Raw genomic sequence first — 22,590 nt, forward strand, 5'->3', positions numbered from 1 at the left:
AACCCTATATCATCTATAGCTCAATGCTGGTGACGAGCTTCTGTTTTCAGAGGGAATTCTCCACGCTTCCAAGACTGGAGCCACCAGCCAACAGGAAGACACAGACAGGCATGCAAAATACCCAGGCTGAAGTCAACAGTCAAAAATCCCCTAAAAATGAGAACAGTACTGGAGACAGACTGATATTTTCCCACAAAATTCATGGATCTGTTCAGTTTGAGCCCTCTCGGTGGGAAGAACAGCAGATGTATTTTCTGAAAAAGGCTTCGCCTCCTACACTGGTAAGGGGCCCAGAAGATGCAACAGCAGCAGGCAGCTTTAGTTCTCATGCTTTGACTGGACTTCAGTTAAACCAAAGACTTTTTGGTTAGCGACTCTGTAAGGGCCAGTCTCTCATTATATACCCAAACACATTTCTAAAGGAAAAGAAAAATTATCGGCTAGCTTGGATGTATAGATTAATTGGGGGATTTGGGGCCGGACTCTGTCACCCCGCAAGAATTTACCTGACATAACCTTAGAGATAATCACACCAACCCCAAGTTTCTGGGCTTCCCGTGCAGTCAGAGAGAGAGATGCTTGAAAGCCTCGTGCCGGACCTCGCGCGTCCCTCTATGGCAGGTGCCTTACGCAGCCGGATGAAACGCCTGCTGCTTACCGGCACAATGAGGAAAAGCCCCCCAAAGAACGCGGGCGAATTAATACTTACTGATTATCATGACTACAATTAATGAATAACGACACTAAATCTGTTTTGGCTATAAAATAGTGCTAGAGACTCGGATGAACAAAATATTACTAAGCAACTTTCAGACATTAATATTTTCCCATCGTTTCAAAGTCAATGACAATCACGTATCCTAAAATCTAGTTACCTGAAATATATCTCTACAGGCTGGTAACACTGAGTTAGAGTTCAATTTGAAAAAAAAGTAGCAGAGTATCATTCTTTTTCTGTAGCAACACGCCTCTAAAGAAAGGAATTTCAATCGCACGTTGATGACAATTTCCAATCTTATGCAAAATATTAATTATTTGCTTTGAATTTAACATGAACCTTTAGTTGCATTCAACCTGCTGAGACTGCTTCTAGCCTAGCAAAAAATGACTACACTTTCTTTTGGTTTGCATATCCTTAATAAATATTATTTCTTTAAAAATAAAAAAAGAAAGCAGCGCATCTCCCGGGTCATGACTTTGCCCAGTATGTAAGTCACTTCAGAAAACCTCAAAACTGCCAGTTTGTAAAATCAACGACAAAAATGACGTTTGGAAGGGGAAGCGTAATTCAGGCACGCCGGCAGCGGCAGGAGCACACTGCGGCGGCATCAGAGCTGCAACGTGGCACGTTTATCATTAGATAATCACTCCCCCCGAGGATTAGCAGCACACAGACGAACCTTGTGCCACGCAGCACACTTGGGGTGTCATTAGCTCACGATAACCCCGCTCCCTGCCATCTCCTATTGCTTAATTAGAGGTTACAAAGGTTATAATAGGACTAAAAGAACTTGGGCGAACAGAACTTGCAATGAGTGATACCTTAATCAATTCCAAACCGGGGGCTGCACATGTGTAGTCAACAAAGGCGTAGATGGGAGACCACAAGCATGCATTGTGTTTTAAATTCATGAGCTAAAACATCAGGAGAATGAAGAAATCTAGACATACACGAGGCCGTATTTTCCCTTGACAAATTCCAACTTTGTCAAGTAGCATCTTGCCTAATTCAAATGCCATGTATAAATACCAAAAAAAAAAAGAAAAGAGAAGGATTTTAGGATACCAGCTCATCTGAAACGAATTATCAAGTGCATCCCAAGCAGAAGAAACAAGATCCCCAGGGTGTCTCAGCAGGAGCACACTAAGCTACATACACATTGGAGAAACTTCATCGTGACTGCAAAATTACAAATCGTGCTTCTCGGTGTGTTTTATTTTTGGTTAAAACCGGCCAGCCTCGCCGAAACGGCGCGTTGAGCGCAGAGCACGGTGGCCGAGAGGGCTAACGGCATGTCTGCTGCTGCGCTTTGTAAACAAAGGCCACATTTGCAGATGGAGCAGCCACAGATCTGCTGCACTCAGAACTGTTTTCCAATTCACTGTGAAACATCAATTATCTTTATCAAATAACAGTATCTCATCTCAGTCCATTATCAAGATGGAGTCTTATTTTAGCTGGACTGCAGCCCTATCTGTATATCAAGGCTGGCCGCGGTGCCAGAGTGAGTGAAAGGCTGTGAAATAATCAATAATCATCATCAAATTGTGGTCGACAGGTTGTGAGGATGGAAGTTTTTGATGAAACCTCAACCTTTTTTTGTGCAGCTGATAAAGCTTAACCTTTGCAATACCTGCTAACTATGACTCAGTTAAAGGCAGCTAGCTCTGCGTGCACCGAAAAGCTTTGACTGCTCCAAACCCCGCTGGAATCGCGCGGGCAAAGTGGCTAGCACCTTCATACCATCAAACATCCCTCTGGTACCGAGCAAGCCCGCAGGCCCAGAACCACCGCAAACCTGTTTCGGGGATTTTTATACCCTTGTCTTCCAAGGAGGGAGAACCACGCTCGGTCCTAAAGCTGTACCAGTAAAAGGTCAGCCTAAAAAGGACAACCTGTGCATAACAACGCGCAGGAACAAGAGAAAAATTGCCAGCAAGTATTTGTCTATTTAAATGTAGGCAGCTTCCTGTTATCCAGAATAAAAGCGGGATGAGATCACACAGATAAAGGGAAAAAAAAGCATAAAAACATGCGTGCATTAGGCTAATTGCATAGCAGCCTTTCTGTTAAAGTTGTTATTCTTATTCAGCCCTTTTCTTATGATAATTTCTTTTCAAAATAGAATTAAGGCACAGAATAAGGTTGTAAACATTTTGTACCGGCTTCTCATTTTTGAGCATAGCATGAATAATCTGCAACCTGAATATAACCTCCCCGTGAAGAGTGGAGAGGTGATTCAGCTATACGTTTTCCCTTTTAGCTATCCATCAGTTTCTCTAGAAATAGAATTGGAGGAAATTTGTCAAACGTCACACAAACAAGCAGAATAGGAATTTCAAGAATGTACATCTCTAATTCTCTGGGCTGGAACAGTGTTTAGTTCGAGCATGGAAACAGAAAGGGCACCAGACAAACCACACGTAAGCACAAAGTTACGGCTGTGTTTGTATTCACTGCCTTGAAAACCCCCCAAACACACCACCAAACCCACCAAACCCCACCACCTTGGCCAGCTTCCCCGGCATTCATTCAACTGTGGAGGTTCACTGCTGGTCAGACGGAGCAAGTAACGCAAAAAGGGTCTGGCATTGTGATTAGACAGCTGGAAAGCCTCCACAAAACTTCAAGAAATTCTGCGGGATCTGGCAATACCTTTCGGCATTATCGCTGAAAGATCGGTCATAAACCTCCGGGCCACCACATGGCGATGGGACGAGCCAGCCCTCGCACTGCCTTACTCACGCCCGAGTCCCCGCTGCTCCCCAGGGAAACTCAACCAGAGTAGGCGGCCGTGCGGAGACCCGGCTGGGTGCAGGACCCAGACGTGGCTGGGTGCAGGACCTTCCTCCTGCAGGAAGCTGCACCACAAGGTGGGCAGGAGAAGGCCCTCCGTGAGCTCACGCCCCAGCGGAGCCTCCGCGGGTCCCAGCTACGCCAACAGCCCAGCTTCTGCTCACGGAGGTTCCTGAGCTCCTCGGCGGTGCGAAGTTCTTGTCCGCCCCAGTTGCAAGAGAGGCAGCCACCCTGCCCGCCTGCACGGAACTGCGGCTCAGCTCAACACCGGTCACTTGGACCCGGTAGGAAAAAAAAAATAAATTTCCTCTTGGGCATTAACTCCTCAGGCTTATGAGGCCATGAAAACTGATGTAAAACCAGCAATCAGTTCAGAATATACCTGCATTTCAATTCAGCAAGTTATTGTCAAAACACCAAATCTGTGGTCCCTTTCCTGCACCAAATGCCTGTTCCGTTGTTTAGCCCATTTCAAGATCTCAGTCTGAACCTCTAAGAGGCACATGAAGACACCAGAGGACTAAAATGATAATTAAGGCCTATTTCCTGGCAAACCCAGAACTGATACACAAGATTGAAGACTTATTTATACCCACTACCAGGTATTCTCAGAATCTGGCTTAAAACGGCTGAATTTTCTCTTCAAAAGACAAAAGAATAAATTGCAACAGAATAACTTTCTTTTCCAAACACAAAAATTTCTCAGGTAAAACGTGCACTGATAACCGTAGCCAAACGTAGGAGCTCTGAGTGAAGGAGCCAAAGAGCTCACAGCTCATTAACACAGACTCCCATCAATCGCTAGAAAAATGAGGGTGTTCCAGGGGACGGAAGAGAGCTCATGGTATTGGTTACACTAAAGTTGTACCTTAAAGAGCAAAGAGAAAGACCTGAATAATTAAAAGCCTACCTACCTGGTGCAAAACCCCCCAAAGAAAGGGACCTTTCATGTGAACTTGCTGCTAATGAAACGTCTGTAGGACTGTAACATAAACATTGCCAGCGATGTGGTTTTATAGAAAAGAGGTTTATCAAGCAAGCTTACTGAAACGTATGGTTTTGATGGTAAAAATCAAAACCTCACGTGGCAAGACTTCCGAAAGGCGTTTGGTGCAGTCTTATACATTCCTGGGAGAAGTGAAAACGATATCTAACGAACAGGTTGGCTGTCAGATGGATTCAATATTGGTTAATCGATGTGGTTTGGAATGCAGCTGTAAACAGAAAAACTGCTGAACTGGTGCATTGCTCCTGGGGTCCCCAAAGGGCCTGTCTTAACCTAAAAGCCATGCAAAAGCTGCTGCTGAGAGCGCTTCAGGAGAACACCGAGAGGGCTTGGGGTTGGGGAGGAAAAACCCGATGGGCACAATCTCCGAGAGCATCCTGGGCTGGCTGGGCTCGCAGCACCCCTCCAGCCCGGAGGAGCCTCCTCTCTTCCGTTTATCAAGGCGGGACCTTGACCACGTCTAGAGCACTCACGTGCAGAAAAGACATTAACAATTTCTTATGCAAATTAACAGTTAAATGTAACATAGGACCTACTGGTCAGAAGTTGAAGCTAAAGCAAAGTCAAACTAGAAACAAAATACAGCTTTAATAATGAAAATCATGAACCACTGAAACAGATTATGATGACTCTGGCAGATTTTCCATTACTGGAAAATTTAAGATCAAGACGAGATGATCTTCTGAAGATACCCGTCGCCCAGTGATGCCGGATTTAAGCGCCCTGCCCCGTGCGGGAGGTCAGACCCGATGATGGCAGAGATCCCTTCTCGCTTCTCCCCTCCCCTCTGCCCGGCAGCCGCCAGTCACCGGCTCCCTCCATTTACAATTTTGCTTTCCTGAGAGAGACATCGCCTGTGATGAATACACACCGAACTGCTAAATGCCGCTCGGGAGACCGCCGATGTCACTCTGATGGATGTGGCACCAGGCACTATTAAAAATATAAAAAAAGTCTGCTCTTACAGGGAACTTGGGTCCTCCCTATGTGCGGAGGGGCTCAGCATCTCCCAGAGGGTGTGCGGAACTGGGAAATCCTCCTACAGAGCCTTTACCTCCCATCGTCAGTCTCAGCATAGCGTGTTTTTGAAGGGTTTTAAAAATATTCTGGTCACAAACCCACTACTTCTCCAGCGACGGAAAATGCTAAATGGATTCAACTGCAAATACTGTATGAAAATATAAGAAAGTTTAGCTAGTATTTTAAATAATTCGAATTTAAACTTCAGAACAGAGTTCCTAGTGCAGTTTAATACTAGAAAATTGCTTATTGTGGAACAGTTCTATCTATGGAAAAAACAAAGAAATCCCCCCCTAGCAGCAGTTCATAGTAATAATCTAAAGCACGGTGTAAAATTAGCGAAAAAGACAAAACTATGGCAAAGGAGTCCTCCCCATGATCTCCTCCAAGATACGGCTATTTAATAGTAAATTATAATGTAAAGAATTTGAAAAAAGCTGGTGACTTATTAACTAAAACAAAGCAGCTAAACTGTTTGATATTTCTATTTGTCATAATTGTTTTGGAACTTACTATCAAAGCATTTCAAATTTTAAGAGGGATCTTGACACTTTATATTGTCTCGCTTTTCCTAACTGTTTTTTTTTTTTGGGGGGGGGTGGGTGGGTGGGTGCATGTGTTTGGTTTTTGGTTGGTTGGTTGGTTTGCTTTGGTTTTTTGTGGGTTGGTTTTTTTTTTTCTCCTTTTCTTCCCCCTTTTCTTTTCTTAAAAATCTCACAGATTCTTTTGATTATTCAGGCATTTCAAAAGCCGTGCGGGTAGAGCCTCACGTAACCTTTCTCTGAGATTTGCAGTACCAACGCACCGCCAAAGGAGCCCCCTCTCCTGCACGGCCTCTGCCGCCCTGCAGGACGCGGCCCGGGCGCAGGGCACGGGTCCCCCTCGAAACGGGGTACGGACACAACCCAACGCCCGGCCCCCCGTACAGCGAAACGCTCTCCAGAAAGGCGGCGGTCGCTCTACGGGTAGATCGGTTGGCTTCCAGAGCCGCGTAGCAATAAGATAGTATGTTTTATTATGAGTGTCATGGAGACGGTGTGAAAAATCAAGAGCCATAGGCAGTAAGCGGCAATGGGTCAATACTGTTCACCGAGACATTGTGTAGATAATCAACAACAAGGCCCTGGGTTCTCTCTGCGCTGCAAACAGCTGAAGGGCAAATCAATACCGCCATGGGAAGGACACTGCCCGGCTCCGCTCCCCACAACGCACCGCTGCCTCGGCAGGAAAGCACCCGAAAAACCAAATGAATTCCAACTTCGCTTGTGTCTAACGCCGGGCACTGGGAATACCGAGTAACGCTAGGAAAATGTTGAATAAATAATTTAACAGAAAGGAGAAAGAGAGAGAGAACCTAATCTCCATACAAAATTACGGAAAAAAAATCAGATTAAAAAAGAGAGAGAGAGATGTATTTGGAATGCTCACGATACAATACAAAGGGGCTGCAATTTTCATTCTGATTTAATGTTTTAAAAATAAACTAAAATCCAAAACCCCTGAAATGAACAAGGTATTTCCTTGAAAGTAAGATTAAATGTGGAACATTTTAAAATTTATAAGTATTATAGTTAATAATCTATCTTTGAAAATATTGGGTAGAATTCACACCTTCACACGCATAACTGCACAATAGCAATAATGCAAACCAAAAGCAAAATACTGAAACGCAGATAACTTTGGCTTTGAGGCAACATTTTACTGGTAGTATTAATAATTGACACCTTGTTAAATAAGTGATGCTAATATAGTAAATTTTACTGGAAAAAACTTATCATATATAAACGTTGATTTATTATTTGTTAAAAAAGGTGATTCTTGACATCCATCATGCCATTAATCATTAGATGTAATTTCTCAGTCAGAACGTAGAACCACCTCTCCTGAAAACAAACTAAACGTGTGCTGGCAGGAAAAAACCCATACCAAATGTTTTGTTTCCTATCATTTCAGTTAAAATGCCTCCCTTTTTTCTTCAAGCAGATCATAAGATTCCTGTCATTAGCACCCTACCTCACCTATACTGTAAAAAATAAAGTAACCGCATTTCGAGTGCATATTTAGGCCAGCAGTTTGTTCTACTGCTGATAATTACAACAAATTTTTCTACCAACTATAAACGGTGTTAAATCAGTGACATGATTCCCGTAACACAACCCCCCCACTGCTCAGATCCTGCCATCAACTGAACCTGAAAGGGATGATTTTTTCAGCATTGCTGCGTGATATGAAAAACTAACATTTTAAGCTTTATTTTCATCACCATGTTAGCATGCACAGTGCTAAGTTACTAGATTATAGTTTCATGAATTATTCAACGCAAATATCACAAAATCAAAAGCAACTGCAAGCAAAGAGATCTCTTTCTTTTATAGGGATTTCTGACATTTTCTTCAGGCATCTCCAGAGCAACGCGGCTTCGGCGCACCGGGACGGCACCTTTTCGGTGCCAGGGACGCCCCGACACCCGCCCGCTTCGCCCGCGCAGCATCCCCCTGCGCAGCATCCCCCCGCGCAGCACCCCGCTTGCTTGCTTGAGCTCAGAAATGAAAAATGTTGCCCCTAAAAGCAGGTTTCCAGTTCAAAGCACCAGAGCAGAGATGCTGCACAGACCAGGTAGGAAGAAAAAGATGTTCAGTTCAAGGAAAGAGGAGGCAGAAAGCCCTTCTCCGTCTCCAGGAGGGATTGCCGACTTCGGCACGTGACCCAGAGGAACGGGAGCACGTTGGTATGGGCACAGGTTTCCTCCTGGACAGCCTGACGACCGTCAATCAGACGGCTGTCGGAGCACGGTCCTCTACTGCACATCAAGCGCATAAAACTACACCGCCCGGTTTTCGGGAAAGGTAAGCATGGGGAACTTGGGGTGAGCTTGGAGAATCCTACTGTTCATGTTCTCAAAAAGCCGAGTGAAGAACAACATTTTTTAGTGATAATATCTCTGACTCTGGTTTATACACGCATGACGTACTGAATTCATTGCTTCATCAGTGCTACCAGCAGGTCCCCCAGCGTTGCTCTCCAAAGGCAGTTGTGAAGCTCAGAGGTGATGGGCAGAGGCAGCAGACCCGGACAGACACCGGGACCGAGCTGGGGGACCGTGTGCTGACACGGAGCGGGAACCGCGCAGCCCCCCTGCTTGGGAGACGGGTGACACCCCGACGGTACCACCGGCCATAGCACACCGACCTGTGGGCTTCTGCAGAACTGCTGCGGATCACCAGGTTGCGTAAGATGTGTTACAGACCCACCTGGAGCTCACCCGGTGAAGCCAGACACGCCGGAATTACCCCGTCTACTCACAAACTCCTCTGCTCACCTTGGAGCCAGCTCAGTAGCTGAGGCAGGAATTAGACAAAGTTAAAAGCGCAAGGATGACAGCACTGGTTAAATGCTGCTGCTAAGTGGAAGGACGGGTTTTGTCACCACTCCGCTCGTGCTCTGAAAACAGACGTAAGGAAGCGTACAGCTGTGCTCTTCCCCTCTCCCTCGCCACCAGCACCAGGAGCTAGCTGTTAGTCGGAGACGCCAAGGCTTCCCACTCATCCGGACTCTGCACTCTCCATTTCAGCGCGATGATGCACGCTGAAAGGGACTGTGGCCAGCGTCTCCTAATGGCCGGCGGGAGACGTTCAGCTGCTTCATCACGCTGGCTGCTGAACAGGTGGGAAAGAGGTCACGCACCGCGCGCGGGCTCCTCGCAGAGACAAGCGAGGAAGCGTATTTGGAGAGAGGGACACGGGCAGCTCCGCGGCACGGTGGTCATCCTGGCTGGGACTGCGGGACAGCAAAAACGCTCAGCGGCATCGGATACATCAATACACAGCAGTTCTCGTGGACCCATTTTATAGTTAAATTAATAAATCATGATCCAAATGACTGAAGCTAAAGCAAGACAGAGCAGTCCACATTTCCTGTTTGCCTGCATTATACAGCTATTTATAAAATATACCTGGCCATCTTAGCTTCCATAGGACGGCTATCTGAACAAAAACTACCGGAACATACAATGTTGTCAGCTACTAGACTTGGAAAATAAACGCCAGGCTTTCGGGACAGACAATGAACCAGCCATGTACACCTAAGCATGGGGTTCTGCCAGCAAAGCACTGAGTGACACTGCAGATCTAGCAGGAAGAAATCTATGCTGCCTTCTCTATAATGCACATTTTCTAAGGACTAAAGAAACAGCTTTTAGAAACAACAAAATTATTATATTTCCACACACACACAAAAGAATAAGGCAGATTCAAAATACAGATATTTTATCCAAGCTTTACATAAAGACTATCAAAATTCAATGAGAAATAATAGCTGATCACATAGTACAAGGAATAATAAAGAACATTACCAATGAACTTTTCTGAAAAGCTGTGGCAAATACTTTGTCATTTAAACATTTTTAATTCCAAGCACTCATTTCAACGTTATCCTTAAGTATATCCTCTTCTAGGTCACTGGTAACTAGTAAGAAAATATGAATCTTATTTAACATCAAAAAATTGTAAATACCTCAAACGTAAGCATCATGGCATTTTGTGGAGAGGAGTTTTAGGGAAAAAAAAAAACCCTCAGTGGATTTTCTCTGTGACTTCTATAGTAGCTAAGTATACTGCTATAAAGCCTAACTTTTAAAAATCAGATTGGTCATTTATTTCAGAGCAGGGGTATCCCCTAACTTTAGGCTTTCATTATTAACCCATCTGTGGCACCCATTCAGTTCCAGTGAATGAAGACAGGAGGGCTCTATATACTTTGAGTCCTTCATTAAACTATCGATCCCCCAGCATTATCCATAATGTTCCAGCAGCTCAGCATGTCAACCGATGCAGAGCTCGCTGCTCTTTCCTTTCAATAACTTCCACACTTTATGGGGAGAAAGTCACAATGATTTATTTACCTGACATTTCCCAGTCCGGATGTCGTAGAGGGCCACTGAACCATGGCGAGCTCCCACTGCTATTCTGTGACTCCGCTCGTAATAGCTGACCATGTAGAACCTGAATTTAACATTATAACAAGTAACAGGTGAGATCTGACCTGCCTGCATGATGTTAAAATTAATCTGCAATGCCATTGGGCAATTAACATTACTGCTAGAACAGAGATTTGATTCAAAAATCCATCAGCTGCCAGTTTTCATACTTGGCATTCAGCAAACAAAGCCAACTGGTGTTTGATACGTTACCGCAGAATCATATCGGATCTATTTATTTCTATTGCACAGTGTTGAACACTTCCATTGAGTTTGGGAATAATCTATGCGGTAATCACCGGGTCCCTGAACGTCCACCTGCATATCTCGTTTACAGTGGAACACCACAATAATGCTGGAAGTCAAATGGTTAAACAAGACAATCTTAACGCCCTGAATGATTTCAAAGCACTTTTCCTTGACAATCTAATGAGAATGAATGAGAGAAAGCAGAGGGAAAAATATGCAAACTCATAAATTGTTGTTTGGCATTAGGGGGGAAAAAAAAAAAAAGGGAAATTTATCAAACACTCTAATAACATCTTTCAGGTGAACAGGAACTGAGAAGCATGCGATAGTCCTTAACATTCAGGCATCAATGTGAATTCAAACAATTGCAAAATTCAAGGAATTTCTACACCTTGAAACACAAGAGAGTCAAAATCCTCATTTCAAATTCAAATATTTGGGAATATCATTGTGCCTTTCTTCTAAAAGGGAGAGCAGACCCGTGAAAACTGCCCACTGCATTTCCAATTAAATTTGAATTCTACGGTTAGATTTTACTACAACAATGTCTGCCAGAGATTTCTAGAATCAGTCCATAAAAATGCGTTCCTGACCATATTTATGGCTTCACACAACAAATCTTATGATGATCTATCTCCTTGTTCTTCAGGGTTCCCAGAGTGCCATAGCAACTGCTCTCACACAGGTATGATGCACTTGTTTCTGCAGCGCAGGATAGCAGTCAGGAAGAAAGCCAGTATGAAACATGGTGTTACAGAAAGAAAGGAAAAAAAAAAAAAAAGGAAGGAAAATCGCTAGCTGTTGTGCAGGAGACAGGGCAAGGCGAAGCAGCTCAGGGGCACTTTTGCACCCCTGTCCATCCATCCCCGAGGATATCTGCCGTGCCCATCGGCCCTCCCCGCTGGCCGCTTTCAGCTTCGCTCGGACTCTCAGGGTACCTTCCATGAAACATTTTCACTTGCCCTTTCCCACCCACAGCCTCACGCGAGCCCCCCGTCCCCTTCTGCTGCCCCACGTGTGGGGTGGGGCGGGGCGGGGCGCAGCCTCACGCGAAGCGGGGCGGACACGGGCAGCCCCTCCGAGGCGCTGCCCCCCGCCGCGCCGCGCCGCCGCCCCAGCACCCACGGCCGGGCGCCTCGGGGCAGGCTCGCCAGAAGGTGCCGCGGCAGAGGGACGCGGGTGACTTCAAGCGAGACCAAAGGGAAGGTGCCGACGGCTCTGCTGGTAACCCCCGCTCGAGAGGGCAAGACAAAGACAAAACCTACTTAGGCTACGCCAATTATTTCCTTATCTAACTCTTCCTCTGCTGGGCACGGCCAACCAATATCGCAAAGACCTTCACGAAAGCCTACCAAGCCATCAGACGGGCCGTCCCACGCTGCCACGGCTGCGGCCGGCACAGAACCCTCCCTTCCCAAAGCGCGCAAGCAGGAGGACGGGCAGCTTTTTAACACTCCCTTTTCTTGGGGTATGGAACTATTTCCAGGCCACGTACCACCTCTGTTACTTCCTTTTGCAGCCAGCATCTGCCTCATCAATCTGCTTTTCATACTCCTTCGGCCAGTGGCGGCCACGCAACTTATTTATTTATTATTGAATAATAATAATAGTTCCTCATTTATTATTAAGAAGACAAAAAGGAGTGCTTAGAACAAAATCAAAAGCTGGTGGGAAATAGCTAGGGAGCGGGAGAGGCAGGAGCCAGCCATGAGAAAAAAGAGGAGGAAAGAGAGAATGCTGCGGGCAAGCAGGCACCCGCGGGGTCTGAAGCCCGCCGCAGGTGGGGAGCAAGGCCTGGACCGTAACAAGAGAGCATCCGCATGCTTCACCGTTTCGTGTCCGACTGCAGACACCGGCACAATTAAAGTGGCGCCCCAGGTGAACAGGGAGGGGGCTATTTCTAAGGCTATTTTATATAACGAGCAAACTCAGGATTTATATAGAAACTTATAAAAAAACCCCCGCACTGCTCGATCATTACAAGTAAAATGGACTACAACAGAAAGTTTCTCTTTAAAATGTTTTATGTCCCCATTAATTCTATCACACTACTGAATGGGCACAGTCCACTTGTCTCCTCCAACAGATTTAGAAGAGAATATCACTTACTATTTTATGTAAGCAAACAACATTTCTCCTTACTGCATTTAAATGCCCATTTAGACAGAATGCCGAGTCAGTATTTTTCTTTGAAAAGAAGAATCCATCAGACTACATAACAACAGAGGGTTTGGGGGGAAAAAACTTCAAGGAAATAGATGGTTTTGAGTTTAATTTTCTCAAAAAAATTACTCCTTAAACTGACATTCAGTTGTCAGCTCTTTAGCCTCATTCTTTATCTTTTAGTTAGCTTAGCATTGTTACAACCACACACAGATTTAAATTTTTTAATCCTTTGCATCCCTTTCTAAACGTCCGTATGGTAGAGTTCAACAGAGAATGATATGCCAGCATATATTTAGACTATCCTACAAATTCATTTTGGCAAGCCTAGCTGGTGCGTCCATATCCATATCTGGCACCTTAACAGAGACCCTGCTCTGCGTGCTGCCCCGTTACCGCCCTGCAGAGAAACGTCCGTCGGCCAGCAGACCACTTCTTCCAGCTTTTGGAGGAATTCTGCTGGAACCGACAGAACTGCGCTGCTACTGCCGGTACCAGCTGATCCTCCGCATTAAAGGATGAGCTGCGACCTGCACATAGCCTTCCCTCCTACCTTTTCCAAATGCAAACTGGGTACGTAAGGATAAAGATCTCCTCACCCTCACCAGCCCTTTCCACGAGTACCTTCAGGTCCTCCGCAATACAAGCCACCAGCCGGACGATGCGTAAGGGGGTAACACGCTGCGAAGGCTGCACGCTGGGCGAAAGCCGGCACCGGGCGGTAGGCTAACCACCTGGACGCCACGCTGCAGGGTGGGAACTCAGCGTAAGCAAGCTGGGTTAACCACTGATTAGCAAAATGATCCTTCCTCTTCCACCAAATACTAGCCAGCACACTTGCCAGTCGGAAACGGGGCTGCTCGGGCTGGATCGCGTTCAGGCTGATGCCGGCGAAGCCAGCGGCAACACCGTGGTTCAGCGAAGGCCCGCCGACTGTTTTAAAACCTGACTATAGCCATATAAAACACTTGTTCTTTTGAATGTAGTCTATCTTCCCGCGTGAGACTACACTGTTACGCAGACCGCTTCAACTCGGCAGCCTGTAGTAAATACGTGACCTGACCAAGCAGAGTCCATCAGGGACCACTCAGCTGTAATGCAACTGCTGAATCTGGAAAACGCTCAAGTCAAACAGAATTTTGCAGCCTTCAATATTATCCTTCACAATTTTAAAGAAATTCAGAAATATTTCATAGAAATACTTCATAGAAATTCAGAAATATTTCATAGAAATACTTCATAGAAATTCAGAAATATTTCATAGAAATACTTCATAGAAATTCAGAAATATTTCATATTTCATATTCGTTGCGTTGTACTTCAATACTTATTTTATCCTGATAAGAAATGAGTTTGCATAGAGCATGCCAAAAGGTATTACGATCCTCTATAAAGAATAACACTTACGGGAAAAACAAACAGACAGCGTAATCATACGCTGTAAGATATGATATCCAAAAATACCCACAGCGATGGATTTACCTCATCACCACCCACCAGCACTGAGTCACGCTCACAGCAATTAACGGCATGACTGCCACGTTTGTACAACAGTAAAAAAACCCTGAAAACCCGAGAGGAATGACAATCAGGTACTTGAACCCAGCACACGGCTGCTCCCAGCCCTGGGTTTAAAGTTCTGCTGCAACAGGAACGTGGCTTCCAAGAGACCGCAGAGGCACCAGCAAACGCGTGCCATTCTAGCCATGAGTAAGGTGCTTCTGTAACGCCCTCCGAGGAAGAAGAGCTGGCGCACCAAGCACTCAGACACCTGAATGGTTTTGCCACAACAGGGCTGCACATAACGCAGGACAGCAGAAAGAGCACTGCGGTATTAAAAGAATTAACAATAGGATTATGTCAAAGTGCTGCCACTTGGAAGCTCTCCAGAGATTCAACCATTTGCTAAAATCTGATGAAAATTTCCACTGGGCTGAATGATCACATCGGTGGGGTGCTGTATCATTTTTACAACGGCCATAACTATGTAGAATAGGCAATATTACTAGTAATTTAACAAAATTTTAAGATAACGTATGACTATAAAAATACAACAGGAATAGGGAGATTTTTGCACTAATTCCCACTTACCCCTGCATTTATATTTTAAGGTAAGCCTTTTAAAGTATCAGGAAGAAGGAAGATTACCTCTATCAGAATCCTACCTGTCAACAGGATAATTGTTCTTCTCTTGAAACTATTCAATATTTTAATAGCTTCTTAAATTAAAATGTAATGGTCGACGGATGATTATTACAATTTATTGGTTGTTCCAGTTTAATAGTATAACTGGGATATTTATCACAGCCTAAAGATACTGTAAAGGTTCCCATTTTATAAATCACATTTTACTGTATAAAAGTACCATTTTAAGAGTGCAGTAGAACTGGCCCAAGACAAAGAGGACTGACGATGCTGAACTCCCGCTGAAGGGCGGTGGGAGCTGGCGGCTGAGCCGCCACTTGGGCCTTTCGGTGCCCTCCAAACCGCCGAGCCACCGACAACGCCAGCACAAGACAGCCACTGCGCTTCTCTTTCCCTTTGATTGTGTGCAAATTCATACTTGTTATTTTACCGAGCTGCCTGTCGCCACAGACGGAGAGCTTTAAAAGCTGCCGAAGCCGTTTCCATGTGCTGCAGAGTGCGGGGCAGCTCTAAGCGACCAGCAGTGCTCTCTACGCTTTGTGAGGTTTAATTTCAATTGAATGTCCTGTGTCCAGCGCGGGCATCCCAAAAACGTTTCTAAAACCCGGGGAGAGGGCAGCCTCCTACCACGAGGGCGAGAGTGCTACTTGCTGCCTACGACAATTCTGGAGCACAACCGGCTCCCTTGGCGGATGTCCGGGAGGCAGTCACGGGGCAGAGAAACCAAGGCTCTATTCCAGAAAGGCATTTGGGACTTTCTATTGCTTACCTCCATTTCACTGACCTTTTTTCCTATGGGATGGCGCTGCTACGCAGCTGCCTGGACAGCTCAGAAGGACTTGGAAGTGCCTGGTCGGGAGATGATCTCCTCCAGTAACTACACCCTACTGCCAGCTACTAGGCAGACTACAGCAATTAGCTATTGCCATAAAGGAAATAACATTTATTCTCAAAATTCTACCTTGGAGGACGTTTTGGGGAGCAAAACGGAGTCAGGCTTAAACTTCCTATGAATGAAAAGTTTATTTGCTCTTTGGCTAAACTCCTGGTGTGAGAGCATGCTTTGCTGAAGGACTGCGCTGCTGACAACAGATCGTGAAAGGCCAGTAAAGAGCTCCTGCTTTGACAAGCCCTGGGTCCTCAGCACACGGGGAACCTCACCCTGACACATACCTGGCTGCTCATGGCTTGGGCTGAACGCACTAACGGACAGCAGTCGGCCACAGGGCGTTTATGCAAGCCCCCACGATGCAAGCCCCCCGCACGGGGTGTCTGGGAACACCACCGCCACCATGCCCCCAAACCACATCCTTATTTTCTGCTGTCACCGTTTTCTTTCCCGCCCCAGTCGCTTTGATGGTGGCAGCTAACGCAGGCAGGTTGTGCATATTGGAATCTAACATATTACTCAAGTACATTATTCTCATTTCTGTAACACCAAAGATATTGATAAATCCTTTGGAGGAAGCTGCTCAGCTTGCGTGGCTGCTCCAATGGAGTAGCTAGGGTATATGGAGGGGTAGCAGGCCAGAGTTTTTAATGAGATTACACAATATTTTCCTCTTTTTGGACTTTTAAAATATCCAGACTTCAGGGAGTCGTTAATGCTTTTCTTTTCTGATCCTCATCTCTGTCAGACGTGGCAGAGAACTAAAAGCCTACAAAAGCTTAGGGGTGAGCTAAAAGCACTCTTCACATTTGCTGTTTCAAGGGGCAAGCATCACGTAAAAGATTGTTTCACTCTTAAGCAAGAAATATATCCTGCTGGTGACCCTACGATTTACTTCACAGTATTCTTGGAGGAAGAGCTCACCTGCAGATGGCTGGAAAGCATTCCTGAAGACCCTTTTTCTTAACTAAAGATCCTTCAAGGCAATACATGATGATGTCCATAACCTTGGAAACAAAAGTTAAAATCATTTAACGTACTGTATTTTATGTTTCAAGAGAAAAGTTCTAACAGGCAAAAATAAAGAATTTCTGTGCCTGACTGCATCTTTGATATCTTACTTTAAAATACAATTGTGATAAAACAAACAAGAACTGTCTTGCATATGATGGAGTTTACAACAGCAATGGTACTGGCAACCGGAACCGTTCAGAGTACCTGCGACCAGTTATAAAACAACAAACTACTGCTAAACGTGAGCTATTAGAGCCCTGTAAGTAGCTCTGGTGTGAAAAAGGCCTCTGGCATCTGTATCAAAGGGACAAATCTGTTACATCGTCTGTACCATTCTTCAACAATATTCATCAGCATCAACGAATGCAACAGATAAAAACATCCATGCGATTCCCCAGCGCGTCCAAGTACCAGTGCGATGAGCACGCTGTACCTCCAGCAAATGCTCTTGCTTGGTTTTTTTCCTCCAGCAATGCAATTTAATGCAATTTAAGCTTTTAAAGTTCAAAAAATGAGCTGGGTGGTATAAAACAAATCCTCTTCACACACGAAAAGGTTTATGGTCCACGCAGAAATTCTACAATTCGACTCCAGGCCAACACATTATTCACTGTTGCATCGAACCCACAAGCAGATACGGCAGAACAGCCTTACCTCCACGAGAAGGTCCACAACATCGGTAGGCATCTTCTCAATAAGTATCTCAATGACTCTCAAGATCTCTCCTTTGGCCCGAGCAAGAGTGGTGGTGTGAATATTCTGCTGAGACTGCGTGTTCGCTGCGAGGGCAGTGTGCCTGTGCACCTACCAAAGAGCAGGGTTACACCTGGAGACTCGGACGCTCAATATTCGCCATCTGCGCTTACTGTTATACACGTGTGTCAGGTTAAGAAAGTCTGTACTGTGCAGAATGCTTTGCTTTACTTTGAAACCTATGGATTACTTCTCCCTCCCCCATTACTCATCATCAGTAGAGCCACTAACGGTTACCCTTGATGTAGTTTTTAAACAAGGGCTTACCTGCTTTAAGTAATTCTTAGTCTCATAAAACTAAAGGTCAAGATAAGGAAATGCCTGGGTCTTGCTTACGTCATTTCGACATACTTGCACATCTTTCTCTAGGTATCAGACGGGCTTTTTTTGGCCAGCCACTGATCGTCACCCATCCTATTGCTTTCGCTCAGCCAGAGCTCCAGGCTGTACCGGGGTTCACTCAGACGACTCTCAGAGAGACCGTGCCCAGCCTCACAGCAGCGTCCCTTCCTCCTCACCCTCCAAACCCCATGGCTAAGTCTCTGCTCCGTTTTAATTCATACTTGCTGGGGTCGTGTCTGCATTGCCTAGAGAAAGCAGGATTTTACAGACGCTACTGGAAGTTTATTTAACCAGGATACAACAAATTAGGCCAGACACAACTCATCACATCACTCCTGTCGTAAATTATGGGTGATTTGCAGGCATACAAATATTACACTTGCCGTTTCCCTTTTTGGGGAGGAAGGGAGGGACATTTGAATCTCTGGTTCTGTTTGTAAGCCTGAAGCCTCAAAGCTCGCAGGAAAAGCTGCTGCAGCCGAGCCGACTGGCCCTGCTCACCTCCTTGGCGATGGTGGTGATGAAGGCGGGTGGTCTGGCCGTGGCGATGAGGGAGAGAGCGTGCCGCGCCGAGCGGGCAGAGTCGGCGGCTGGGCTCAGGGGCAGCCCCATTGTGATGCTAAACGGGCACCAGACAAAGAGGGGAGAAAGAAAAGGAGCATTAGAAATATAGAGTGAAAAGATTAGAAAGAGCTTATAATGTCAGTTCAAGGTCAACGGGAGCACTCAAACAGTTAGAATATAATGGACTTCCAACAATGAGCAGTGATTAGGAGTCAGGGTGTTCTATCATCAAATACAAAATCGAATAATTAACCATGAAGACTGAAAACAGTATGTGCATCTGTCCAAAGTGTTAAAAAGGCCCTGTTAACAAATTATCTGTATGTGCTGAATACATATCACCCAACTGAGGACAAGGCAAACGAAGAATGTCTTCCCAAGAATTTATGGTTTATTCTTTTACAAGAATTTTTACAAGAATCTTTTATTCTTATCCTTTTAAACCCAGGCTGAAAAATACCCTGTTCATAGTAATTTTCCTTAATTCAGCTAAGCGCTGGGTATAGGAGAGGAAAACAAGAAGCTTCTTGAAGAACTAAAACCACCAAATCCATTCGGTTTAATTTTCTTTACTGCATGACTCAGTTGCAGCAGCATGACGAGATGACAGACAGCCCCATACCTTATGCTTTCTAATTACTGAAATTATTCAAAAGCTCTTTAGAATTTCTAAATGGAGGTTTTTACCGCAATTCTTTGAATAACAGTAAGGGATTAACTGGCATCTAAAATTTCCATACACAATGCTTTTATTTGCTATGACAAGATAAATGCAAGAAACAATAAGGTAATAACAAGTACCCAATAACTGTATTAAGAAAAATAAAATCTAGTATTTGGTAATTGAGAGAATATGTACCTGACAAAGAAGATACATAAGCTTATTTTTGTCTGAAAGCTTCCTTTCTTCAAACGGTACTATTTCAGCTACCATTGCTGCACGTGGCACAGCAGAGCCCAGTTTCGTTAGGCTAGCTGTACATTATCCAGCAATTCCACAAATCCTTCCTGCGCTCCCGTCCACGGGCCCCCCAAAGCGTTCCCAACCCACGGGCCCAGGGCACAGGTACCTCTCCAGGCTCACAACTTTGTGCCTTTAGTAAATCAACCTAGTACATAAAGATGTATCTGATCCGTGTCTAAATACAAGAGTACAGAATTCAGCAGCACTCCAAGGCACCAAGACAACGAGGGTTACAGACCAGGGAAGAGCAGCGTCGTGGCAAGGCAGTATTTCAGCGCTGGCTTCGATGCACTGCAGGCACGCACGTCTCCCTGGGAGAGGACATTTCACCGAGGGAAAACCGCAGCAGCGCAGGGGGAAGAAATGCTGGGGAAAGAGCTATGGGGAAAACAGGCAAGAACGTGCTCCGATACGGAATCGGGCTTTTACAGAAGGGCGGGGAACACCTGGGACCAGTGTGCGTTGGGATTAACCTGAAACAGTCAGCCTATCCCACAAAGGAAGCCTTCTCTGACATGACTACTGCAGCAAGGAAAGAGAGGCCACAAACCAGTCTGCCAGCTCTAAAACATTTTAACATTTTCCTGTAACATATAGTCTGATCAATCCTGCTGCTATGACCACACTTCCACCAAGCAGCAAGCAGTAGCCCTTGAAGTCTTTTTAAATAAAAAATAAAGACAAAACAAAAGAAAGATAATTTCTCTTGGTCATTCCTGGTATCAGTCCACCACCCGAGTACGCTGCAATTCCTCATGGATTTTGCCAAGGCATGAAAAATTGTGTTTGAGAACGCACTGAAACCCCTGCTCAGCTACCCCTTCACTTCGCTATTTGACTTAGAGATCACGTAACAAAAAAGGTATTGACCTGCAAACAACACGCACAGGCTTACTCTTTTTCGGGGGAAATGCGGTAATTCCCTGCACACCACCACGCGCAGCAGTCGCTGTTCTGAGGCTCAGCGAGGGAGCGGATGCTCCCACGCTGCGCAGGAGGACTGCAGCTCCCAGCCCGTGTGAGCGGACGGCACTAACCGGCCAACGCAGAGGCAGCGAGTTTCAAAGCAGCTCCTCCACCTTAGCTGGCTATATTACGGGTCTACGTGAACGCTAAGTGTTAATTAACGCGAAGCTTTTCGTTAAAGCAACTATGTCATTCAAGTGCACGTTAACAATACAAGATAGTTTTATTATATGAAAAAAGATAAAATCTGCAGCTTTCTCTACTATCAATGTGATTTCAAATGGCTTAATACTTTGACAGATGTACGTGAGAGAAAAAAACCATTCAATAAAAGGCGTACTAGTCCCGTGAGATAATCTTATCTAGAATCTGCAGTTTCCGAAGGACACCGTGCATTTCCGAACGCCGAGGCTGGCCCAGGTGGGTAAGTTATGGCTCATTACAGCACGCAGTCCAGTGACAACAGCCCACCAGAAAGCACCATTAGCGGCAACCGCGACCAGCCGCCTCTCATTCTGCAGCCTTTACGCACCCGCGCAGTCCCGCGCTGCCAGAGGGATTACTCGTTTAAGTCCAGGCTGCCGCTTCCAGCTCTCCCGCTGCATTCGTTTTACACATTTCATGCTATTAGGACGGCTGAACGGGAACGCGCTGCTCCAGGTCCCCAGCCTGCCGGCACGAGTTCAGAGGCTGCCGGCCAGAGGTTCGGCTGCGTCCACTTTGCTCAGCCCACCCGGGGGCAAAGGGTCCCCAGAGCTCTCGTTACTCCTCCGGACCCACCGGGCTGGGTGGCTTAGCCCTTCCTTACACCTCAGAGGAGCCTCAAGGCTTCTTTAAACCAGAAAGCTGCCAGCAACCTCCATGGCAGGCAGGCCACAGGAAATAAAAGCAGCGTCGTGGAGAAGAGTACAATCATTCCACACTCCTACCCCTTTAGCATCTCTATACGCTTCCAAATTCGTAAAAACTGGTTTATCAGGGTCAACGAAGTTCAGACACAACCTGCTCTGAAAAGAAATCAGGGAAAGGAGAAACTGAAACAACCCCAAAGACGTGGAAATCACGATACACGTGTCTTGTATTCCAGGCACACCCCCCCTCCCAATACAGCGTCAGCATTTTCATGGTGCTGTGCCCCTAAGCCCGTGGGGTTCAAACCCGCAGGACTCCAAATGGCAAGAAAAAGCATCATTCACCTGTTCAAACTCCAAAAATATTTGGGTTAATTTGTCTCTTCACCCTGTGACAACAATATCTGAGCGCTTCTCTTCTTTCAGGCTAAACGAGAAAAATTATTTCTCTTCAACAGAAATTATTGTGATGTTTCTTATGCTAGACTTTACAACGGCATTATCTGGAAGTGAGACAGGAGGAAACCGACATTTTCAGAGCCAGGATGGAGAGCGCAAAAAGTGGGTTTTTTCCCCCCAACACTTCAACAAGAGACCACATGTGAATGTGCGTGAGAGAAAATAAGCGTGGCGTGGTGCTTCCTCGGGTGCACTGAAAATCTCCTCTCGGGCACTATTTGAGGGGGTTCCTCTTCCCCGGTGCTCTTTGACTGAAATTTTTTTGTGAAGAGTAATAACAGTTTACAAACTCGACTAGCTTATTGCAAAGTCTGTTTATGCTCTTGTAGAGGATTTAGGTAGCATGGTAACCGAACAGTTACTTTACTTATTTCTTTAATGTAGAGAGAGAGATGTCTATAGAGGACAACACATTCTCTCTCTTTTTCTTTTTTTTTTTAAAGTGTCCTTAAATATAATTCTCTATGCAATATCTGATTTTACGTTCTGGAAGCTTACAAATTAAATACTTTGCAACAAAGCACTTCAGGGCGGTTAACGCATTCTCTGCCACATGAACTATTTTTCCAGAGCAACAACAAGATGAGGTATGGATCACCATTTTACAGACCTGAATTCACCTAAATACAAACTGAAGTTTATTGTCATTTTCTTTCCCACTCTTCACCATCATTGTATGCATTAAAATTACTGAATCTGAAAACCAATAAGGT

At 45.4% G+C, this 22,590-nt stretch overlaps 1 protein-coding gene across 11 annotated transcripts in view; it reads right to left on the reverse strand.

Moving 5' to 3' along the window:
• The window catches only part of WDR7 (WD repeat domain 7), a 149,037-nt gene that overhangs the window by 19,195 nt on the left and 107,252 nt on the right, over window positions 1–22,590 (reverse strand). For 7 of the 11 annotated variants that reach the window (XM_072861008.1, XM_072861010.1, XM_072861005.1 and 4 more), the window contains 4 exons: window positions 18,575–18,692; window positions 17,633–17,782; window positions 16,889–16,971; window positions 10,444–10,543 (listed from right to left, as the gene is read on the reverse strand). The exons of 1 other annotated variant lie outside the window; for it this stretch is intronic. In XM_072861008.1, the coding sequence (XP_072717109.1) occupies window positions 10,444–10,543; window positions 16,889–16,971; window positions 17,633–17,782; window positions 18,575–18,692 (451 nt within the window). Of the gene's footprint in view, window positions 1–10,443; window positions 10,544–16,888; window positions 16,972–17,632; window positions 17,844–18,574; window positions 18,693–22,590 lie in introns of those variants that run through there. 3 more of the 11 variants (XR_012042404.1, XM_072861014.1, XM_072861013.1) reach the window with 3 other exon arrangements.

This window comes from Ciconia boyciana, chromosome 4, assembly GCF_034638445.1.
Source record: "Ciconia boyciana chromosome 4, ASM3463844v1, whole genome shotgun sequence".
In the NCBI taxonomy this organism is placed as follows: Eukaryota; Metazoa; Chordata; class Aves; order Ciconiiformes; family Ciconiidae; genus Ciconia; species Ciconia boyciana.